The following is an 18349-nucleotide window of genomic DNA, read 5'->3' as shown; positions in this document are numbered from 1 at the left end:
ATTCCAAAAAAAGTTCGCTAACCGGAACACCTTCTTCTGGTTTTGAAGTGTTCGTGTTCCAAACAGTTTGTGAACTAGACTGTTTGTAGGTCAAGGTACCACTGTATTTCTACCCCTCCTTTTTCTCAAGGTTGCAGGCGTGGTTCTCCCCTTCCCTGTTTAATCCCCCACAACAACCTTGCATGGTAGGCTGGGCTGAGTTTCTTGGCTCAAGGTCACCCTGTGAGTTTCATGGCAGAGTACAGACTCAAAGCCTGGTCACCCAGCTCCTAGTCCAACATTATAACCACTGTGTCATACTGCCTTGAAACATCTTGAAGCAGTTTACAGTGGGCAAATACGCAAAATCAATATGTTAAGTTCAGTAAAATCGTGTCAAATGGTTCACATAGCAAAATACATAAATATCCATAAACATAAAACCGGAGAGGACGACAAGGCAGTAGAGTATAAAATTTCAATAATTTATCCAATCTCGCCATCCATTGCCTGCAACCTCTATGACCATTCATTGCTTGAAGTTGTGAGTCAACCATTCATATATAAACTGCTCACACTCAACAGTCTTGCAACCCACATGCAAAGGGTCACTCTTGCACATACACATACAGTGGTAAAAGGTAAAAAGGTACCCCTGCCCGTACGGGCCAGTCTTGACAGACTCTAGGGTTGTGCGCTCATCTCACTCTATAGGCCGAGAGCCAGCGCTGTCTGCAGACACTTCCAGGTCACGTGGCCAGCGTGACAAGCTGCATCTGGCGAGCCAGCGCAGCACACGGAACGCCGTTTACCTTCCCGCTGGTAAGCGGTCCCTATTTATCTACTTGTACCCGGGGGTGCTTTTGAACTGCTAGGTTGGCAGGCGCTGGGACCGAACGACGGGAGCGCACCCCGCTGCGGGGATTTGAACCGCCGACCATGTGATCGGCAAGTCCTAGGCGCTGAGGTTTTACCCACAGCGCCACCCACGTCCCTGCAACATACAGTGGTACCTCAGGTTAAGTACTTAATTTGTTCCGGAGGTCCGTACTTAACCTGAAACTGCTCTTAACCTGAAGCACCACTTTAGCTAATGGGGCCTCCTGCTGCTGCCGCACCGCCACAGCACGATTTCTGTTCTCATCCTGAAGCAAAGTTCTTAACCTGAAGCACTATTTCTGGGTTAGCGGAGTCTGTAACCTGAAGCGTATGTAACCTGAAGTGTATGTTACCTGAGGTACCACTGTATAAGGTACAATCCTGACACATGAAGCAGTAATGGACTTGTGGTTTGCAACTCAGGTGGGAGAGCCTCGTTTCACAGCCTCTCAGAAATCATCCCCCTGCCAAAGATAGCATAGATTCAGACATAATCCTATGACCATAATTATGTCTGAATGCAAAACGTAAAAAGAGTGCTTATGTTCATTCTACAGCCTTTACTCTCTGCCCCACCCCACTGCCCAGTTTTTGCCACGTTCCGAATTTCATTTATGCAGCAAAACTTACATAATGCTTGATTGCAACGAAACCTCCAGAAACAAACAAAAAGAATATCAATAAAAGACAGTTAAAAGCAAGTACTTAAGAACGCTGAAAATACAATTCAAATCAACAGTAAGATAAAAGAGAACAAAACACATGGCAGCAGTCTAACATCTCTGGATAATCTTGCCCAAACAATGGTGTTTTAAGCATGTGCCGGAAAGAGTACAGCAGAGGCCCCTGCTTAACATCAAGTGGCAGGGAGTTCCAAAGTATAGCCAGAGCCACACTAAAAGGTTACTGTGGTTTTTTTTTAAAGAAGTGTGAAAGGAGCATTATTTGGCACCCGATACAGGACCAGCATTAGGCATCAAGAGACCTTTGCCACCCTTAGTCTGCGGCACATCTTCCAAAAAGAAGAAGAAAAGTGTCTTGCTTTGGTTGGCTGAAGCCAGCTGAAGCGTGTGCCTATATTGGAGGATTTGTGGCTTCTGTGGGTACTGTGAAATGAGTCTCTGAGCGTTCACACTGTGGGCCTAATTTGAAGGCAGGCAGGCAATCGTCCAAAGGAAAGCAAGAGTATTTTTTTTTTCTTTGGGGGGGACAGAGCCCCTCTGCTGCCTACCTTGGATGGAAACTCTCAAGAATTTCAACATTTCCAGATGCTGAATGTGATAAATCAGATACCAATATCTGATTTCACTCCCCCCCCCCCACACACATTGAGGCTGTTTTTATAGAGGAAGCGAAAGACCAGCAAGCAAGAGAGAAGCACTTTTGCAACTGCTTTTTTCACTCTGTATCTTTCTGGGTTTAAAGCATCCATTTACTGGCGCCGCCTGTTATCCTTTTTTAAAAATGTAGGGAACTCTCAAGTAAATGAATTGCTCAGTTGAGATGTGAGCTGTTGCCATCTTCTTTGAACAGCCTGGAAAATGCATTAAAGCTATTAATTTTTTTTATGGAAACAAAGACAGTGAATAGACACAACGGAGCCTGTCCTCAAGAGTGTAATTTATTTGTTTTATACCCTCCAGATATGTTGGACCACAGCCAGTAGTGCTGATGGAGACTCATGGGAGCTGTAGATCAAAACATCTTGAGGGCACCAGGTTCGGGAGAAGCTGGTATATAGAGCCTTCAGAGTAACGGATCTCTGCCCTGAGGAGCCTACAGTCTAAAATGCAGTTTAACTGTCTATGAAATGTTTTGGTACAGTACTCAAAATATGGTCGCATACCCTGGAGGAGGGGGAATGTTCTCAGGTGCGAAGGCCTCAGTTCAAGGAGGGTAAAGACTTTTACCAAAACACTTTCCCGAAATCAGAGTTCAAGGTGCAGTGTAGCCTCAGCAAACCAAGCTAAAGCACTGAGACCTGTATTTTCAGCAATGGGAAAGCTCAAGAGGCGGAGCCTTCTACACTGAAAGAGTGTCAGGGACGGCTTACTCAGAAGTAGGCCAGAAAACGCTGGGTCTGTAGAATTCACAGATTGGCTTAACGTTCAATCCCTTTCCCCATGAAACACTGGGGAATTAGCTCTGTGAGAGAAATAGAGGTTCCCCTAGCAACTTACAGCACATTTACCAATGTCAGCCCCCATTATTCTTTGTGGGAGATCCACGACTGTTTAAAGTGGTGTTATAGTGTTTTCAATGTAGACCCTGCAAGTGTTCCTATTTTCCAGGGCTTTACAGAAGCCGTCCCGGTTTCTGATTTGATCCCAGAAGGTCCCACTTCTAGTTAGGACATCCCTATTTCCACCAGATAAATGTTGCAGGGTTGGAGTTATGCAACCTCCAAGCCAAGGGGATAAGTAACTATGCAACCTTTAGAAGACATCTGAAAGCAGCCTTGTATAGGGAAGTTATTTGATGTTTAATGCTTTATTATGTTTTTATATGGGATGCGGGTGGCGCTGTGGTGTAAACCACTGAGCCTTGGGCTTGCCGATCGGAAGGTCGGCGGTTTGAATCCTGCCAACCTAGCACTTCGAAAGCACGTCAGAATGCAAGTAGATAAATAGGTACCGCTCCGGCGGGAAGGTAAACGGCGTTTCAGTGCGCTGCTCTGGTTTTGCCAGAAGCGGCTTAGTCATGCTGGCTACATGACCAGAAAAACTGCAGACAAACATCGGCTCCCTTGGCCAGTAAAGCGAGATGAGCGCCACAACCCCAGAGTCATTCGCGACTGGACTTAACTGTCAGGGGTCCTTTACCTTTTTTTAAAAGATGTTTTTATATAGGTTGGAAGCAGCCCAGAGTGGCTGGGGCAACCCGGTCAAAGGGACAGGGTATACAGTGGGACCTCGGGTTAAGTACTTAATTTGTTCTGGAGGTCCGTTCTTAACCTGAAACTGTTCTTAACCTGAGATACCACTTTAGCTAATGGGGCCTCCTGCTGCCACTGGCACGTGATTTCTGTTCTCATACTGAAGCAAAGTTCTTAAATCGAGGTAATATTTCTGGGTTAGCGGAGTCTGTAACCTGAATCTTGCACCAGAGTGACAGGCAAAAAATGGGACATTCCGGGATCCAATCAGAAGCAGGAATGGTTTCTGTAATTCTGGGATGTCCTGCTTAAAATGGGATGGTTGACCATTTGCAATTCCGATCTCAATATGGGTGCATTCGGGCTTAGCCGATTTTCCTTAGATACTCGGAGAGTGGCAATTATGTTGGTGAACCGTCCTGAGATCTACAGATGATGGGCAGTGTAATAATAATAATAATAATAATAATCCCTTCTCTTCCTCCTCCCTGGACTGCATGCTTCTCAGTTCCTGAACTGGAGAAAGGGGAACTTCAGGCTGAGCCCGATGATCGGCTATCATGAAGTAAGAAGTTTACGGCCTCAAAAGCAGGAAAGCATGTGTTCTGTGGTTGGTGGGCAGTCCTGCTGAAGACTTGAGCACTGCAGAGCAGAAGCTCAGCTCAGACACTGGACACTCCTGTCTTGGGAGGAAGGCGTAGGCAAGCCGGATTTAGCCAGTCACTCTCGCCTGGCGTCTCCCTTGACCTTGCCCGTTGGGGAGGGAAGCTCTGCCACTCGACTGTACCTGGTCCCTCTCCCCTCTCCAGGATGAAGGTGTATATTTGGACAGCCCTCCTGGTTCTCCTGGCAGCGGAGGAAACAGGTAAAGCGGGTGGGCTGGGAGAAAGGGCCTTTTGCTCCTCTGCCTTTCCGCACGTATGCACAAAAAGAGAAGTGAACGGAGATTGTAGGTTTGAGAAATCAGCGCCTTCCCTCAGTCCTATCGACATCAGAGGCCTGGGAGACGGTGGCAGGAGGGAGAGCCTTTTCTGTGGCTGCTCCCATATTGCAGAATTCCCTCCCAAGAGAGGTCAGACCGGATCCCTCCTTGTTATCCATCTGCCGGCAGGTTCAGAGCGCCCTGTTTTTGAAAATGACGGGGCAGAGAGTGCTGATCGCTGGCTCTCTTTGTCAGGGCAAACTGGACTTTAATTGCCAGACCTCTAAAATACATCAGAATTGTGTTCTGATGTATTTTAATGATTGCTTTTAACTCGCTTGTTTTTATTGCTTTGCATTCTGCGTATACGTCTTTAAATGTTTATACGTTTCTCTAGGAGAAAGGAGGGATATAAGTACATTAATTTGAAATTTAATAGTAGTAGTAGTAGTAGTAGTAAATTGCAACAACAATAGCAGCCACTAAGTTTGCCTCACTTTAAACCCACTGTGTGTTTACAACAACTTGTATTTGATTACATTCTCCACCTCAGATGTTCAGGGTGGCAGAAAAAATGGCCCTCCTCTGTTCTATTTTCACAACAACCCAGTGAGGTAGTTTAGGCTGAGAGAGAAAGTGGTTGATGGGGATGGGGGTGGGGTGGGGTAGGATGTTTGAATATCTTCCCCCCCCAAAAAAAAAACAGCTAGGCCACCACTATAACCACTATAACCCACCACCACCACCCCCCCGCCAAAAATGCTGATTTTGCTTTACAGCTGTGTTGCAAGCTTGACTTGGTAGATTAATCAACTTGGTAGATTAATCAAAGTTTCATTTGATCATGCAATAAGGTCATTTTCATGTGGTGGGACTGTAAGACCACGCTTGGTTGTTGTTACCCCTCAACCCGCCCCCCCATCCCTGGGTCAGGGAATGGGGGGGGGGCAGAAATCCCTTAAATATGGCCTTTCTAAGTGGAAGTGCTAAATTTGTACCTTAAATGGTATGTGAATTTGTATTGAATTTTTAGTAACATGCAACTGTTTATATTTTGACCAATTAAAAGGGGGGATACTGATCCACTTAAGAAATCTTTAATCTGTGAGGCTGCAATCCTGCATATCCACTTACATGAGTGTAAACCAGACCCTCCAAGTGTCTGTATTTTCCAGGGACGTCCCTGATTTGGAGAAGTTGTCCCGGTTTCTGATTTGATCCCAGAATGTCCCACTTTTCCTTAGGATGTCTCTATTTTTACTGAAGAAATGTTGGAGGGTATGGAGTTATCTGACCCCCAAGCCGTCTGAAGGCAATCCTGCATAGAGAATTTTTTTAAATGTTTAATGCCTTATTAAGTTTTTTATATATGTTGGAAGCTGCACAGAGTGGCTGGGGCAACCCAATAAGATGCAGGGAGCATAAATAGTAAAATTATCATTATGGAATGGGACGTCCCTGTTTTCATCGGATAAATGTCTGAGGGCATGGTAATCGTGACTGAACTCAGTGGCACACACTTCTGAGTAAAATTAGATACACCCAACTCATTTCTTCTCAGGGTGGGCATACGGAAATTAATGAACCTAAGTTAGCCATGTCAATTAATCTCCATGGGTCTACTCTGAGTAGCTAGCATTGGCCAGAACCCCATGTATAGGATTGCAGAGATGACGGCACATGTTCACCACTAACCCTACAAGTTTGGCCCTGTTTAATGAAAACTAATGTTGTGCCAACCAGTTTAATCCTTTTGAGGTACAGTGGTACCTCAGGTTATATACGCTTCAGGTTACATACGCTTCAGGTTACACACTCTGCTAACCCAGAAATAGTGCTTCAGGTTAAGAACTGTGTTTCAGGATAAGAACAGAAATTGTGCTCTGGCAGCACAGCGGCAGCAGGAGGCCCCCTTAGCTAAAGTGGTGCTTTAGGTTAAGAACAGTTTCAGGTTAAGTACAGACCTCCGGAATGAATGAAGTACTTAACCCAAGGTACCACTGTATATCTAGTCAATTGCTAGATTGCATTGTTGTGCTAAGATAAAGGATCTGTTTCTGCCATCCACAAAAAGAGGGAGGTTTATTTGGGGAGGGGTGCCTCTGAAAGGCTAAGTTTTACAGCATGGTAAACTTTCTTGTATTAGAGGCCAGTTGCGGGCCGGATTGAGACGGCGACTAGGCCGCATCCGCTCCCCAGGCCTTAGGCTGCCTACCCCTGACGTATAGCCTCTAAATTTGAAAGGAGAACATGAGTCTCTTCTAGGAAAGCAAAACTGATTCCCTTAACAAGGGTCACCATCGGGCACAACCATCGTCTGCTTAAACCAGATGACAGGCAGGAGTTTCGATTCTTAAAAGGGGCATCCCACACCTTGTCTGTTCCTGCCTCTCTGCGGCTTTCGGATTTTGTTCCACTGTGCTCACGGCAGGATCACGGGGATGTGGCCAAGTGGTAGAATATTGCAGGTGTTGCAGGTGGAAGGTCCCAGATTTAATCCCCAACATCTCCAGCTAGCATAGGGGGAAAGCCCTGTCTGGAAACCCCCAAGAGCTGCTGCCAGTCAGTGTAGACAGTACTGAGCTTGGTGGGTCAATGGTCCGGCTCGGTAGAAGATAGCTCCCTGTGCAGCACCAGGCTAAGGCACAGTCTATAATATTGTAGCTCAGCCATAGATCATGTGCTTTGTGTACAAAAGGGCCCAGGATCAATCCCTGGCATCGTCTCCAGGTAGGAATAGGAAAGACAGGACCCCGGAGAACAGCTGCCAGACAGGACAGGTAGACAATGCTCAGCAAGAGCTCAGCAATGGCATAGAGCAGCTTCCACAACAGGGATGGGCAACTGTGTCAATTTAGGTTTCGCTCAGTTATTCCTTTTCCCAGTCTTCAGTTCTCCATCAGCTTGTGAATATATATATATATATTTGTTGTTGTTGTTGTTGTTTAGTTGTGTCCGACTCTTCATGGCCCCATGGACCAGAGCACACCAGGCACTCCTCTCTTCCACTGCCTCCCGCAGTCTGGTCAAACTCATGCTGGTAGCTTCGAGAACACTGTCCACCATCTCGTCCTCTGTCGTCCCCTTCTCCTTGTGCCCTCCATCTTTCCCAACATCAGAGTCTTTTCCAGGGAGTCTTCTCTTCTCATGAGGTGGCCAAAGTCTTGGAGCCTCAGCTTCACGATCTGTCCTTCCAGTGAGCACTCAGGGCTGATTTCCTTCAGGATGGAGAGGTTTGATCTTCTTGCAGTCCATGGGACTCTCTTGAGTCTCCCCCAGCACCATAATTCAAAAGCATCAATTCTTCGGCGATCAGCCTTCTTTATGGTCCAGCTTTCACTTCCATACATCACTACTGGGAAAACCATAGCTTTTACTATATGGAACTTTGTTGGCTGGCAAGGTGATGTCTCTATTTAAGTGTATTGCCCTCATGTACGTATTTTTGTGTGCCGTTTTGCCTACATACACGTTTTGGCAAAGCCACTTCCCCATATGCAATGCATTCTTGTAAGTTGCTTTTAGTAACACATGCATTTTAGACACAAATTTACCCTAGTAATAGGAACGTAGAATTGTGGAGCTGGAAGGGACCTCGAGGGCCATCTAGTCCTACTCCCTGTCATGCAGGAATCTCAACACACGGACCCCCATCTGTGTATTTTTTTGTACACATCACTTGGCTGGAGAACTGCATTTCAAAAATTTGATGAATGCAAATTTCACATGGTGGTTGTGTTTCGGCTTGTGTATTGTTTCAGAAGGAGCAAAACTGGTAAGTCTGAAATGCAAGCTGGAGTCAATTCCCATCCCCACCTCTCGCCCAAAGAAATGCAATTATTTATTATTTATTTATTTATTTAAAGTTTTTTATTTATACAACAAGAAAAACAAACAAACAAAAAACACAAATACCAAATTATACACAAATTACAAAAATAACCATAGGCACATAATATTCTTAGCAAACAATAAAACATCTATTGGTCTTAACACTAAAGACCCAACCTCCCGTCTATTCCATACTTCAAATTCATATTACTTATTGCCAATACACATTTTTTTTATAATTAAACTTATTCTCATCAAATCTAATTTCTTATATCTACCTTACAACTATTACTGAAGTTCCTCGATTGCTGCAACAGAATTTAAACTACTATATTTATTTTTCAGATATTCTTTGAAAACCTCCCATTTAGAAACAAATTCCTGTTTTGATTTATTCTTTATTTTATCTGATAAACCATCTAATTCAGCATATTCTGTCAGCTTTTGGATCCAAAATGTATTTTTATTTAATTTTATGTAACCAATAAGAACTGAGAACAGAATGCACATAAACAGAACAGAAAATACAAGTATGGAATCCAAAATATCCCAAAGATTTCCAAAGAATGTAAATAACACAAGGCAAAAACTGTGAGGGCCAAATACTGAAATTATCATCTCTCCAGAGCTGGCCATGTGCGTGAAGTGGTTTCCTTGCTTTATTAGAACTATTAATATATTGAATAAAAGGTAAGCAATCAGTAAGGAATATAGGGATGCTGGTGGCGCTGTGGGTTAAACAACAGAGCCTACGACTTGCTGATCAGAAGGTCGGCAGTTTGAATCCCCGCGACGGGGTGAGCTCCCGTTGCTCGGTCCCTGCTCCTGCCAACCTAGCCGTTCAAAAGCACGTCAAAGTGCAAGTAGATAAATAGGTACCGCTCCGGCGGGAAGGCAAACGGCATTTCCGTGCGTTGTTCTGGTTCGCCAGAAGCGGCATAGTCCTGCTGGCCACATGACCCGGAAGCTGTATGCCGGCTCCCTCGGCCAATAAAGCGAGATGAGCACCGCAACCCCAGAGTCGGTCACGACTGGACCTAATGGTCAGGGGTCCCTTTGCCTTTTAATCAGTATGGAAAGGATCCTTGTCTGACCTTCCCTGAACCTCTTTAGTCCCATCAGTTCATTTTTCTGACAATGAAATTGTCCAAATTCTGCTGTACCCATAATTCAATGAGATACCGTTCAGCTTTCACCATTTATAGGCTTAATACAGTGCTGCAAAAGCAGACTAAGCAAGTGCTTAGGGCACCAGCAGGCAGGGGCATGCAAACAAAGAGATTAAAATAAAGAATTCAACATTTAATTAAGGGGGGAAAGCGCTGAATTTTGCAATCGGAAAATCTAGAAACAATTTAGTTTATTTTCAGCATGCATGTAAGTAAAGTATCATTTCAAAAAATAAAATTCCGTATTGTTTTTATTTTGAATTATGTATGGGCGTCCCATCATAATATTTTCAGTGCTTTGGGTCTCTAACGGTCTTAATCCAGCCTTCTCTTAATCCAGTTATTTCTGAAGTTTCTAAAAATCACCATCTTGTGTGCTGTCCAAAACCTGTTCCGGAAAAGACAGGGCGGATCGCCCACATCTCTAGCGGAGGCATCCAAAATAGATATCCCGTGCGTACACATTGCCCTGTAAAGTGTTGGTGGTCTTAGATCACAGCAGCTGTGTAGCCTCTCTGCTCTCCACCCCCCCACCCCACCCTCCACACTTTACATTTGTGTCCTATCAGTAGTATGAGATCTGCTGCTACTGCTACCTGTGGTTTAGCGAAGTGTTTGCTAATCTGATGCTTTTTCATCACCACAAAAAGGCGATAGCAGCTAATTTATGTGCTCAGCTCTTTATCCCTTCTTTGGGTCCCTGGAACGAATACTTACAGAAACAGGCTTGTTATTGCACACACACATTATACTAATAGACTTTAAAAACTTGGTCCTGTGTACAAGTACAGGGGTACCTTGGTTCTCAAACTTAATCCGTTGCGGAAGTCCATTCCAAAACCAAAGCGTTCCAAATCCAAGGCGCGCTTTCCCATAGAAAGTAATGCAAAATGGGTTAATCCGTTCCAGACTTTTAAAAACAACCCCTAAAACAGAAATTTAACATGAATTTTAGTATCTAACGAGACCACTGATCCAAAAAATGAAAGCAATAAACAATGTACTGCAGTCACACAATCAATCGATCAGTGGCTGAACTGGGTTCCACACAGTCACAGAAACAAAACAAAAAAGACTCAAAAGCAAAAATGCAAAATAAATAGCAAAACAGACAGACCTCAGTGTAACACTCAAGTGGCACTCAAATCAGAAGCGTAACACTCAAAACGGAGCACATTCGGCTTCCGAAAGAAGTTTGCAAACCAGAACACTTACTTCCAGGTTTGCAGTGTTTGGGTTCTAAGTTGTTTGAGTGCCAAGGCGTTTGAGAACCAAGGTACCACTCTACTCACCTAGTCAAAAAACTGCGTTTTGAATGCCTTATAAACATGCAACACCAGATGACCCTGGAGAGCAAAAAGAATTCTGTGCAATTTTCCGTACCATTTTTCTTTTCTTTTGTTGTAACGATTTAATTTCTTACTTATTTATAGCGTTTCCCCCCCTGTGTGTAGATCCAGCTGAAGTCACACAGACCATGTCATGAAAGAAAAAAGTTAGGGGGGGAAATGCTGCCAACAAGTATAGTTCCAAATTTACCAGGCTTGTGACAATATGGTTTTGTCAGGGCTTTGGTTTCCAGCTTGAACTCACAGGAACTCAGTTCCGGCACCTCTCAATATAAGCCATTGCCATTATAAGAGAACAAGGGAGGTGCTAATGGTGAGTTTTGGCATCTCCTTTTCTATAAAAATAGTACTGTTGTCCTGAAAATGCAGGCTCTGTAGTATAATGTAATAAAGGAATACCAAATCATATAAAAAGCATCTGGAGGTCCTAGCCCTTGTTGAAATCTCAAATTTGATTTTCTCCATTATTGTTTATATCCCAGAATGAGGGGCACCAAGTGTCCAGTGTAAGATTTGGGGCTGTTTTCCCGTGAGTTTCACCAAGGGCAGCAGTTAGCTCAGTTGGTTTGGAGCATGGTGCTGGTAACGCAAAGCTCACGGGTTTGATCCCCTGATGTGCCACCTGCGTATTCATCTATCGCAAGGGTGACCCTCGAGATCCTTTCTATAGATCTAGGAATCTATAATTCTACTATTCATGCTACCAGAGAAATGTTGTTGTTTAGTCGTTTAGTCGTGTCCGACTCTTCGTCACCCCCTGGACCAGAGCACACCAGGCACTCCTGTCTTCCACTGCCTCCCGCAGTTTGGTCAGACTCATGTTTGTAGCTTTGAGGACACTGTCCCACCATCTCGTCCTCTATCGTCCCCTTCTCCTTGTGCCCTCCATCTTTCCCAACATCAGGGTCTTTTCCAGGGAGTCTTCTCTTCTCATGAGGTGGCCGAAGTATTGGAGCCTCAGCTTCAGGATCTGTCCTTCCAGTGAGCACTCAGGGCTGATTTCCGTCAGAATGGATCGGTTTGATCTTCTTGCAGTCCATGGGACTCTCAATAGGACATCCCTATTTTCATCAGAGAAACTTTGGAGTGTATGGAATAGGACGTCCCTTTTTTCAAAGGAGAAATCTATGAGAGCTGTGAGGGGAAAAGGGGCTTCTTCTTATTATTGTTATCAGTGCTTCTTTTTCTGGGGGGACGCAGGGGGACGCATACTCCTAAACATTTTGTGACTCTAAGTTTGGCCTCATTGAGGGGCAGTATTTCAATATGAGTAGGAAAGTGAGAGTACCCCTCAACATTTTTTAAAGAAAAAAAGCACTAATAATAATAATAATTTTATTTATACCTCACTCAACTGGCTGAGTTGCCCCAGTCACTCTGGGCGGCTTCCAACACACACAAAATTAATCATAATAAAACATCAAACATTAATAGTAACAGTCAGATCCTATATAAAAAGTTACAATAACTTTAAAATAAACAACTTATACCAAATAAAGCAATATGCAATGATGCATTGGCTCCCAGTACGTTTCCGAGCACAATTCAAAGTGTTGGTGCTGACCTTAAAGCCCTAAATGGCCTTGGTCCAGTGTACCTGAAGGAGCGTCTCCACCCCCATCGTTCAGCCTGGACACTGAGATCCAGCGCTGAGGGCCTTCTGGCGAATCCCTCACTGCGAGAAGCCAGGTTACAGGGAACCAGGCAGAGGGCCTTCTCGGTAGTGGCACCTGCCCTGTGGAATGCCCTCCCACCAGATGTGAAAGAGAACAACAACTACCATTCTTTTAGAAGACATCTGAAGGCAGCCCTGTTTAGGGAAGCTTTTAATGTTTGATGTATTGCAGTGTTTTCGTATTTTTTTGGAAGCCGCCCAGAGTGGCTGGGGAATCCCAGCCAGATGGGCGGGGTATAAATAATAAATTATTATTATTATTATTATTATTATTATTATTATTGAAGAAGTAACAAAATGCACCTTTTTCCCTGCAGAGGCGCTGAGGGAACCTCAGTTGTGCTATGTCTTGGATGGGATCCTGTTTGTCTACGGTATAATCCTCACATTCCTGTACTGCCGGCTGAAGGTGAGTCTTTTTTAGTTTTTTTTGTTTAAATGGCTCTCTGAGATGCATATGTCTTGATCTTAATGCAAGGGACAGGTGATCTAAAAGTTAAATGACGTCCGCATCAGTCGACTGAAGGAAATTTGTCACAGAAGTGGGTTTTTCCCCCCATGGAGAAGTTCATTTATGTATTTCTTCACAAACAAATGTATGAATCTGCCACAAAAGATCCTCTCCTGTGCATCACTGAAAAAGAAGGCAGCGATTTCCATTCAATTTGTATATGCTAACTTATAGGAATAATGCAATTAAACATAATAATACTGTAATTTAAATGGGGGGGGGGGAGACACCATACCATTGGGAGTTGTGCTTTGTGCCTGCTTAGTCTGCTATCCAACTGCTGACTTGTTGCTGGGCCTCTTCAAGGCCTCATCCTGCTCTCCCCTCTTAGGGTTCTCTGGCCCCTATCTGTACTATACATTTAAAACAGTACCATACCACTTTAATCAGAGTGGTTTAAAATGGTATGATACTACTTTAACTGTGCTGTGCGGATGCAGCCTCGGGATTAAAAAGAAATGAGAGACATTTGCTGTGTGGAGTTAATGTCTGTTGTTACTTTAAGTTTATAGATGATTTATTTGTCTCTGTTTATATTTTTTATCTCCTTAGATCCAATACCGAAGGAAATCGAAGCTTCCCCCTGCTTCTGAGTACGAGGTGCCTCCTTGCTCCTTTGACGTAAATAATATTTAGCATTTATATGGCATTTGCAGCGTGTCAGGCTAAGGATGGGCTGATAGGCTGGAAGCAGACAGACTTGGTCTCCCAACCATTCTCAGCACCCGTACCAAACTCCAGTTCCCGGTGTTTATTAAAGAGGGCCTAAGACCTGTTAATGAAACTGTAGGCAGAAATTCAACTGGAGGTGTTTTTCTTAGCACAGGAATGGAGCAATGGCAACAACAGCACCTGTTGTGTCGCTGTCTGCTAAAGACATAAGAGTCGTTCCCGTGCACCATAGAAAAATGAGGGGGGTAGACAAAGAAGACTGTGATTTGTTTAAAGAAGTTCTTGTGGCTTTTGCACCCTCTCTGCTTCAAACAGAGATTTAACGCATTCATGGCCTGGACCTTGCTTTTGTCTTTTCTTCTGCTTTTATCTCATACCTTCTGAAATAAAGAACAGGGTTGGTGGGTGGGTGGGCATTCTTCCTTTAAAGCATATTTGAGGCATATTTCCCCCCTCAAAGAATTCTGGGCACTGTAGTGTGCTAAGAGTTTCTGGGAATTGTAACTCTGTGAGGGGTAAACTACAGCACCCAGAATTCTTTGAGGGAAAGAATGAGCTTTAAAGGTTTGGTGTTTACCCTGGTGAAGATGCAGAGAAGGGAAAGGGAAAGGGAAGGGGGTGCATTATATTGTTTTGCTTTCTGTTCCTCGGAAATCTCATGCCATTCTCTGTCTTCCTCTTTTGCAGAAAGTGGAAGGAATCTATACCGTAAGTGTCTACCAACGATTTTCTGGGGCTGGGCTGGGATAGGAACACAGGAAGCTGCCTTCAATCTTAGCCAGACCTCTGCTGCATCTAGCTCATTATTGCCAACACTGACTGGCAAAAGCTGTCCTGGGTTTCAGGCATAAGAACAAAGCAAAAGCCTGGCTGCAGGATCAGACCAATGGCCCACCTATGCAATGTCCTGTTCTCACAGTGGCTGACCAGATGCCTGAGGGATCCCCCATACCCAGCAAGTGTCCCGAAAAAAACCGGAACATCCCATTTTCCCCCAGCGAGAGCATGGTGGCTATTTTGAGATCTCACCCTGGAAAAAAGAGCTTTTGGGGTGGGCCACGATCTTGCATGGTGCTGTTGTGTGAAAGCACAGTTCCTCCAAAAGCACATATTTTCGGCTCCATAATCTTGTGCAGGTCACGCAGTGGCGTAGCGGGGGGGTGCAGGGGGGGCTGGCCGCACCGGGCGCAACATCTGGGGGGGGCGCTCGCACTCGCAGCTCTCTGCCCCTACCTGGCTCACTCACTCTCTCTCACTGCAGTGCTGGCTGTGCGAATCCGATCCGAGCCGCCGGGTCGCCGCCCAATGTGGAGGGGAGGGTGCCAGGCGTGTGGTGCGGCGTGGAGAGAGAGCGAGGGACTATCTGGGGGAGGGACAGTGCAGCGGGGAGGAGGCGCAAATTACTTGCCTTGCCCCGGGTGCTGACAACCCACGCTACGCCACTGAGGTCACGTGACTCATGCCGGAAGACAGCCAGGAAGATGCACATCCCGGTTTTGGCACTCAACATGTTGGAGGGTTTGGGGTCACAAGCTCAACAGCAACTCTCACCCCTTGTGATTGCCAGAAACTGGTATTCAGAGGCATTCCTACCCTCCAGTATTGGATGAAGTCCATAGCCATTGATAAGTCTAATCATCCATAAATTTGCCTACTCCTGTAAAGACATAAGCAGAACCTGCTGGATCAGGCCAAAGCCCCTCTAGTCCAGCATCCTGTTCTCACAGGCCCAGTTGGCTATCCCTGTGTTGTTGTTTTTAATGCTTAAAGTAGTGAACAAGCTTCAAAAGCAGATGAAATCAAGTATAAATGGCAGCTGGTTATAAATATAGCCGTGTTTTTTCACTATAGTTGGAAGACTTGTGATCTATTTATCATGCTGCCAATCTTGTTGCCAACCAGGGGTGTGTGTGTGTGTTTTAAATCAGTTAATAAGTCTGTTTTACTGAACAACAGAATGACCACAGGAAAGAAGCAATATGCTTTTTGTACTGTGGAGAAGGTTTTCAGTTCAGATCCGCCTGGACAGGGCGTTGGGGGCTTTGAATTACAAAAGTTAGGGGATGGAATAATTGTGCCTCTTGTGGCGCTGTGGGTTAAACCACAGAGCCTAGGACTTGCCGATCAGAAGGTTGGTGGTTCGAATCCCCGTGACGGGGTGAGCTCCCGTTGCTCGGTCCCTGCTCCTGCCAACCTAGCAGTTCAAAAGCACGTCAAAGTGCAAGTAGATAAATAGGTACCACTCCGGCAGGATGGTTAACGGTGTTTCGGTTCGCTGCTCTGGTTCGCCAGAAGCGGCTTAGTCATGCTGGCCACAGGACCCAGATGCTGTACGCCGGCTCCCTCGGCCAATAAAGCGAGATGGGCGCCACAACCCCAGAGTGGGCCATGACTGGACCTAATGGTCAGGGATCCCTTTACCTTTACCTTTACCTTTAAAAGTAGGGGTGCTGGTGGTGGGAAGGCCAGCTCCACTCAGGCGGTATCCACACTGTACATTTAAAGCACCGCAATAGCCCATCCTCGTGAAATTTCATATGCATTTTAGTGTGAGTTTCGCCTAACTTAGGCATGTTTGCTTTCCCTGACTTGTCTCTCTATCTCTTCATTTACAGGGTCTTGGCCCTCATGAGCCCGCAACTTATCAAACTCTTACACGCTCCAAAACTGACCCGAAGGAGCAGCCTCCTGCAGAAGCAGAAACCTTGGTGGGATAGGAACAGTCTTGTGGAGACCCCTCCTCAACACCCGAAATTATGCAACTATATTTTGATGCCAGAAGAAGGACTGTCTCTGCACCCTTTGCTGTACCTGCATGGAATATGCCTCCTTGCCGGCACATCGCCTAAAGTGATTTTGATGGCGCAGTAGACCAGGAAGGGGCTGGCAGATGTTGCTGGACTACAACTCCCATCATCCCTGACCATTGGACATGCTGGCTGGGGCTGATGGGAGGTGGAGTCCTACATCGCATGACAGACCACAGATTCCCCAACCTACCACAGATTTTGCCTATTAGCAACCCTTATGTTTGCCGATTTGACATCTTCCACAGCGGGACAGTTTGAGGGTGGGCAAGAAATAAGTGCCAGCTTTTATTAATCTGTATTTAAAAATAATACCACTTATGGCTCTGTTCTACAGCTGTTTTTGAATAACATGTCCTTAGCTTGTTTGGAAAATCATGTCAATAGCTTAGCAATGTGGGTGCAATCAGGATTCCTGGCTGGGAGTTAGAGATGAACAAATTTGTCCGTTTTGGTTCTCCAAGTTCCTCATCTTCCCAGTCTTCTACAGGAGCTGGGAATACCTCCTGTATTAAATCCTGAACAGCCGTGGCTAGATGGACCAATGGTCTGACTTGGTATATTTCCTTTGTTCCTAATTTGCAGATTATTATTTTTTAAATCGTCAGCATCTGAGTACAGAATTCTCCTAACATATTTTTGTATGCAGCTTTGACTAATATAGATATTTTTGCAACACATTTTCCCTAACATGATGCATTTTTGTATGTTATTTTCACTAAATATATAATGTTTTAACAAATACTTTGCCCTATTGTATGCCTTTTTGGCAGAAAGGGTGAAAAGACTTTTCAGTGCATAAAATGCTCTCATTTCACCCGGATTGGGCAACTCCTAGACTCTTCTGGGACCTTGCTGCAGATATAGTAGCAGGGTCTTCAACCCCGTGACCCCAGACCACACCACCTCTGGTTTGCAGGAAGGCTATATGACAAGGTGCACTGCTCCTGGTTTGCTTGTGTTTACTTATCTTCCCATTAGCCATTAGTTCATCACACACTTTTAAATGTACTTTCTGATCACTTTCCATGTCACAAAAAGTCTGTCTCTGTGGGTGGGTGTGTTTTTTTTTTAAAGTAGTTTATTTGCACTTCAATTAAACCTACCTACCTGTCCAGTTTGTGCCTGAATCCTTCTCACAAAATATTGACAGTCTGCAGACGATCTAAGGGTCAGTACAACCAATAAAATCCTCCTCCTAAGCCTGTTTTAAAAGTTGCTGATTTGATTATGTTGGAGACTGCTATCTCTGCCCTCGTCTTTTTCACTAGATTGCTCTGGGTATATATATGATTTTATTATTTGCTGCAAGCAGCCCTGAAAATGCTAAATAAATAAATAAAGTAATGAAAAATAAATGTGTTCACTGCCTCTCTCTGTTTCTTTATTCCACAGCTGTCCAACAACTTCTGCCCCAACACAAAATATGGAAGAAATAGTAATCATAAATTGTGCAACATGCATATTTTTGGGTTTCAGTTGGAGTTTGTTCATTTTTTTTTATTATTGCATTTATATCCCACCTTTTCCTTTTCCTCCAAGGAGCTCAAAGTGGCATGCATGTTTGTCTCCCTTTTACCTTCACAACAACCCTGCGAGGTAGGTTAGTCTGTGAGACAGTGACTGGCCCAAGGTCACCCAGTGAGCTTCATGGCTGAGCGGGAATTCGAACCCTGGTCT

General features: G+C 44.7%; 1 protein-coding gene across 1 annotated transcript; it reads left to right on the top strand.

Moving 5' to 3' along the window:
- The first annotated feature begins 4246 nt into the window (after positions 1 to 4246).
- On the top strand, positions 4247 to 18022 carry FCER1G (Fc epsilon receptor Ig). The gene is made up of 5 exons (XM_083418700.1): positions 4247 to 4598; positions 12997 to 13088; positions 13743 to 13790; positions 14550 to 14570; positions 16478 to 18022. Exons 1-5 carry the CDS (start codon positions 4544 to 4546, stop codon positions 16577 to 16579), a joined length of 318 nt encoding a protein of 105 aa, XP_083274826.1. The 5' UTR covers positions 4247 to 4543; the 3' UTR covers positions 16580 to 18022.
- Positions 18023 to 18349: the final 327 nt, after the last annotated feature.

The sequence above is a fragment of the Podarcis tiliguerta genome (assembly GCF_965153285.1).
Source record: "Podarcis tiliguerta genome assembly, chromosome: 16".
Classification (NCBI taxonomy): domain Eukaryota; kingdom Metazoa; phylum Chordata; class Lepidosauria; order Squamata; family Lacertidae; genus Podarcis; species Podarcis tiliguerta.
The sequence above is the reverse complement of the archived record's forward strand: the minus strand, read 5'-3'. Positions and strand labels throughout refer to the sequence as shown.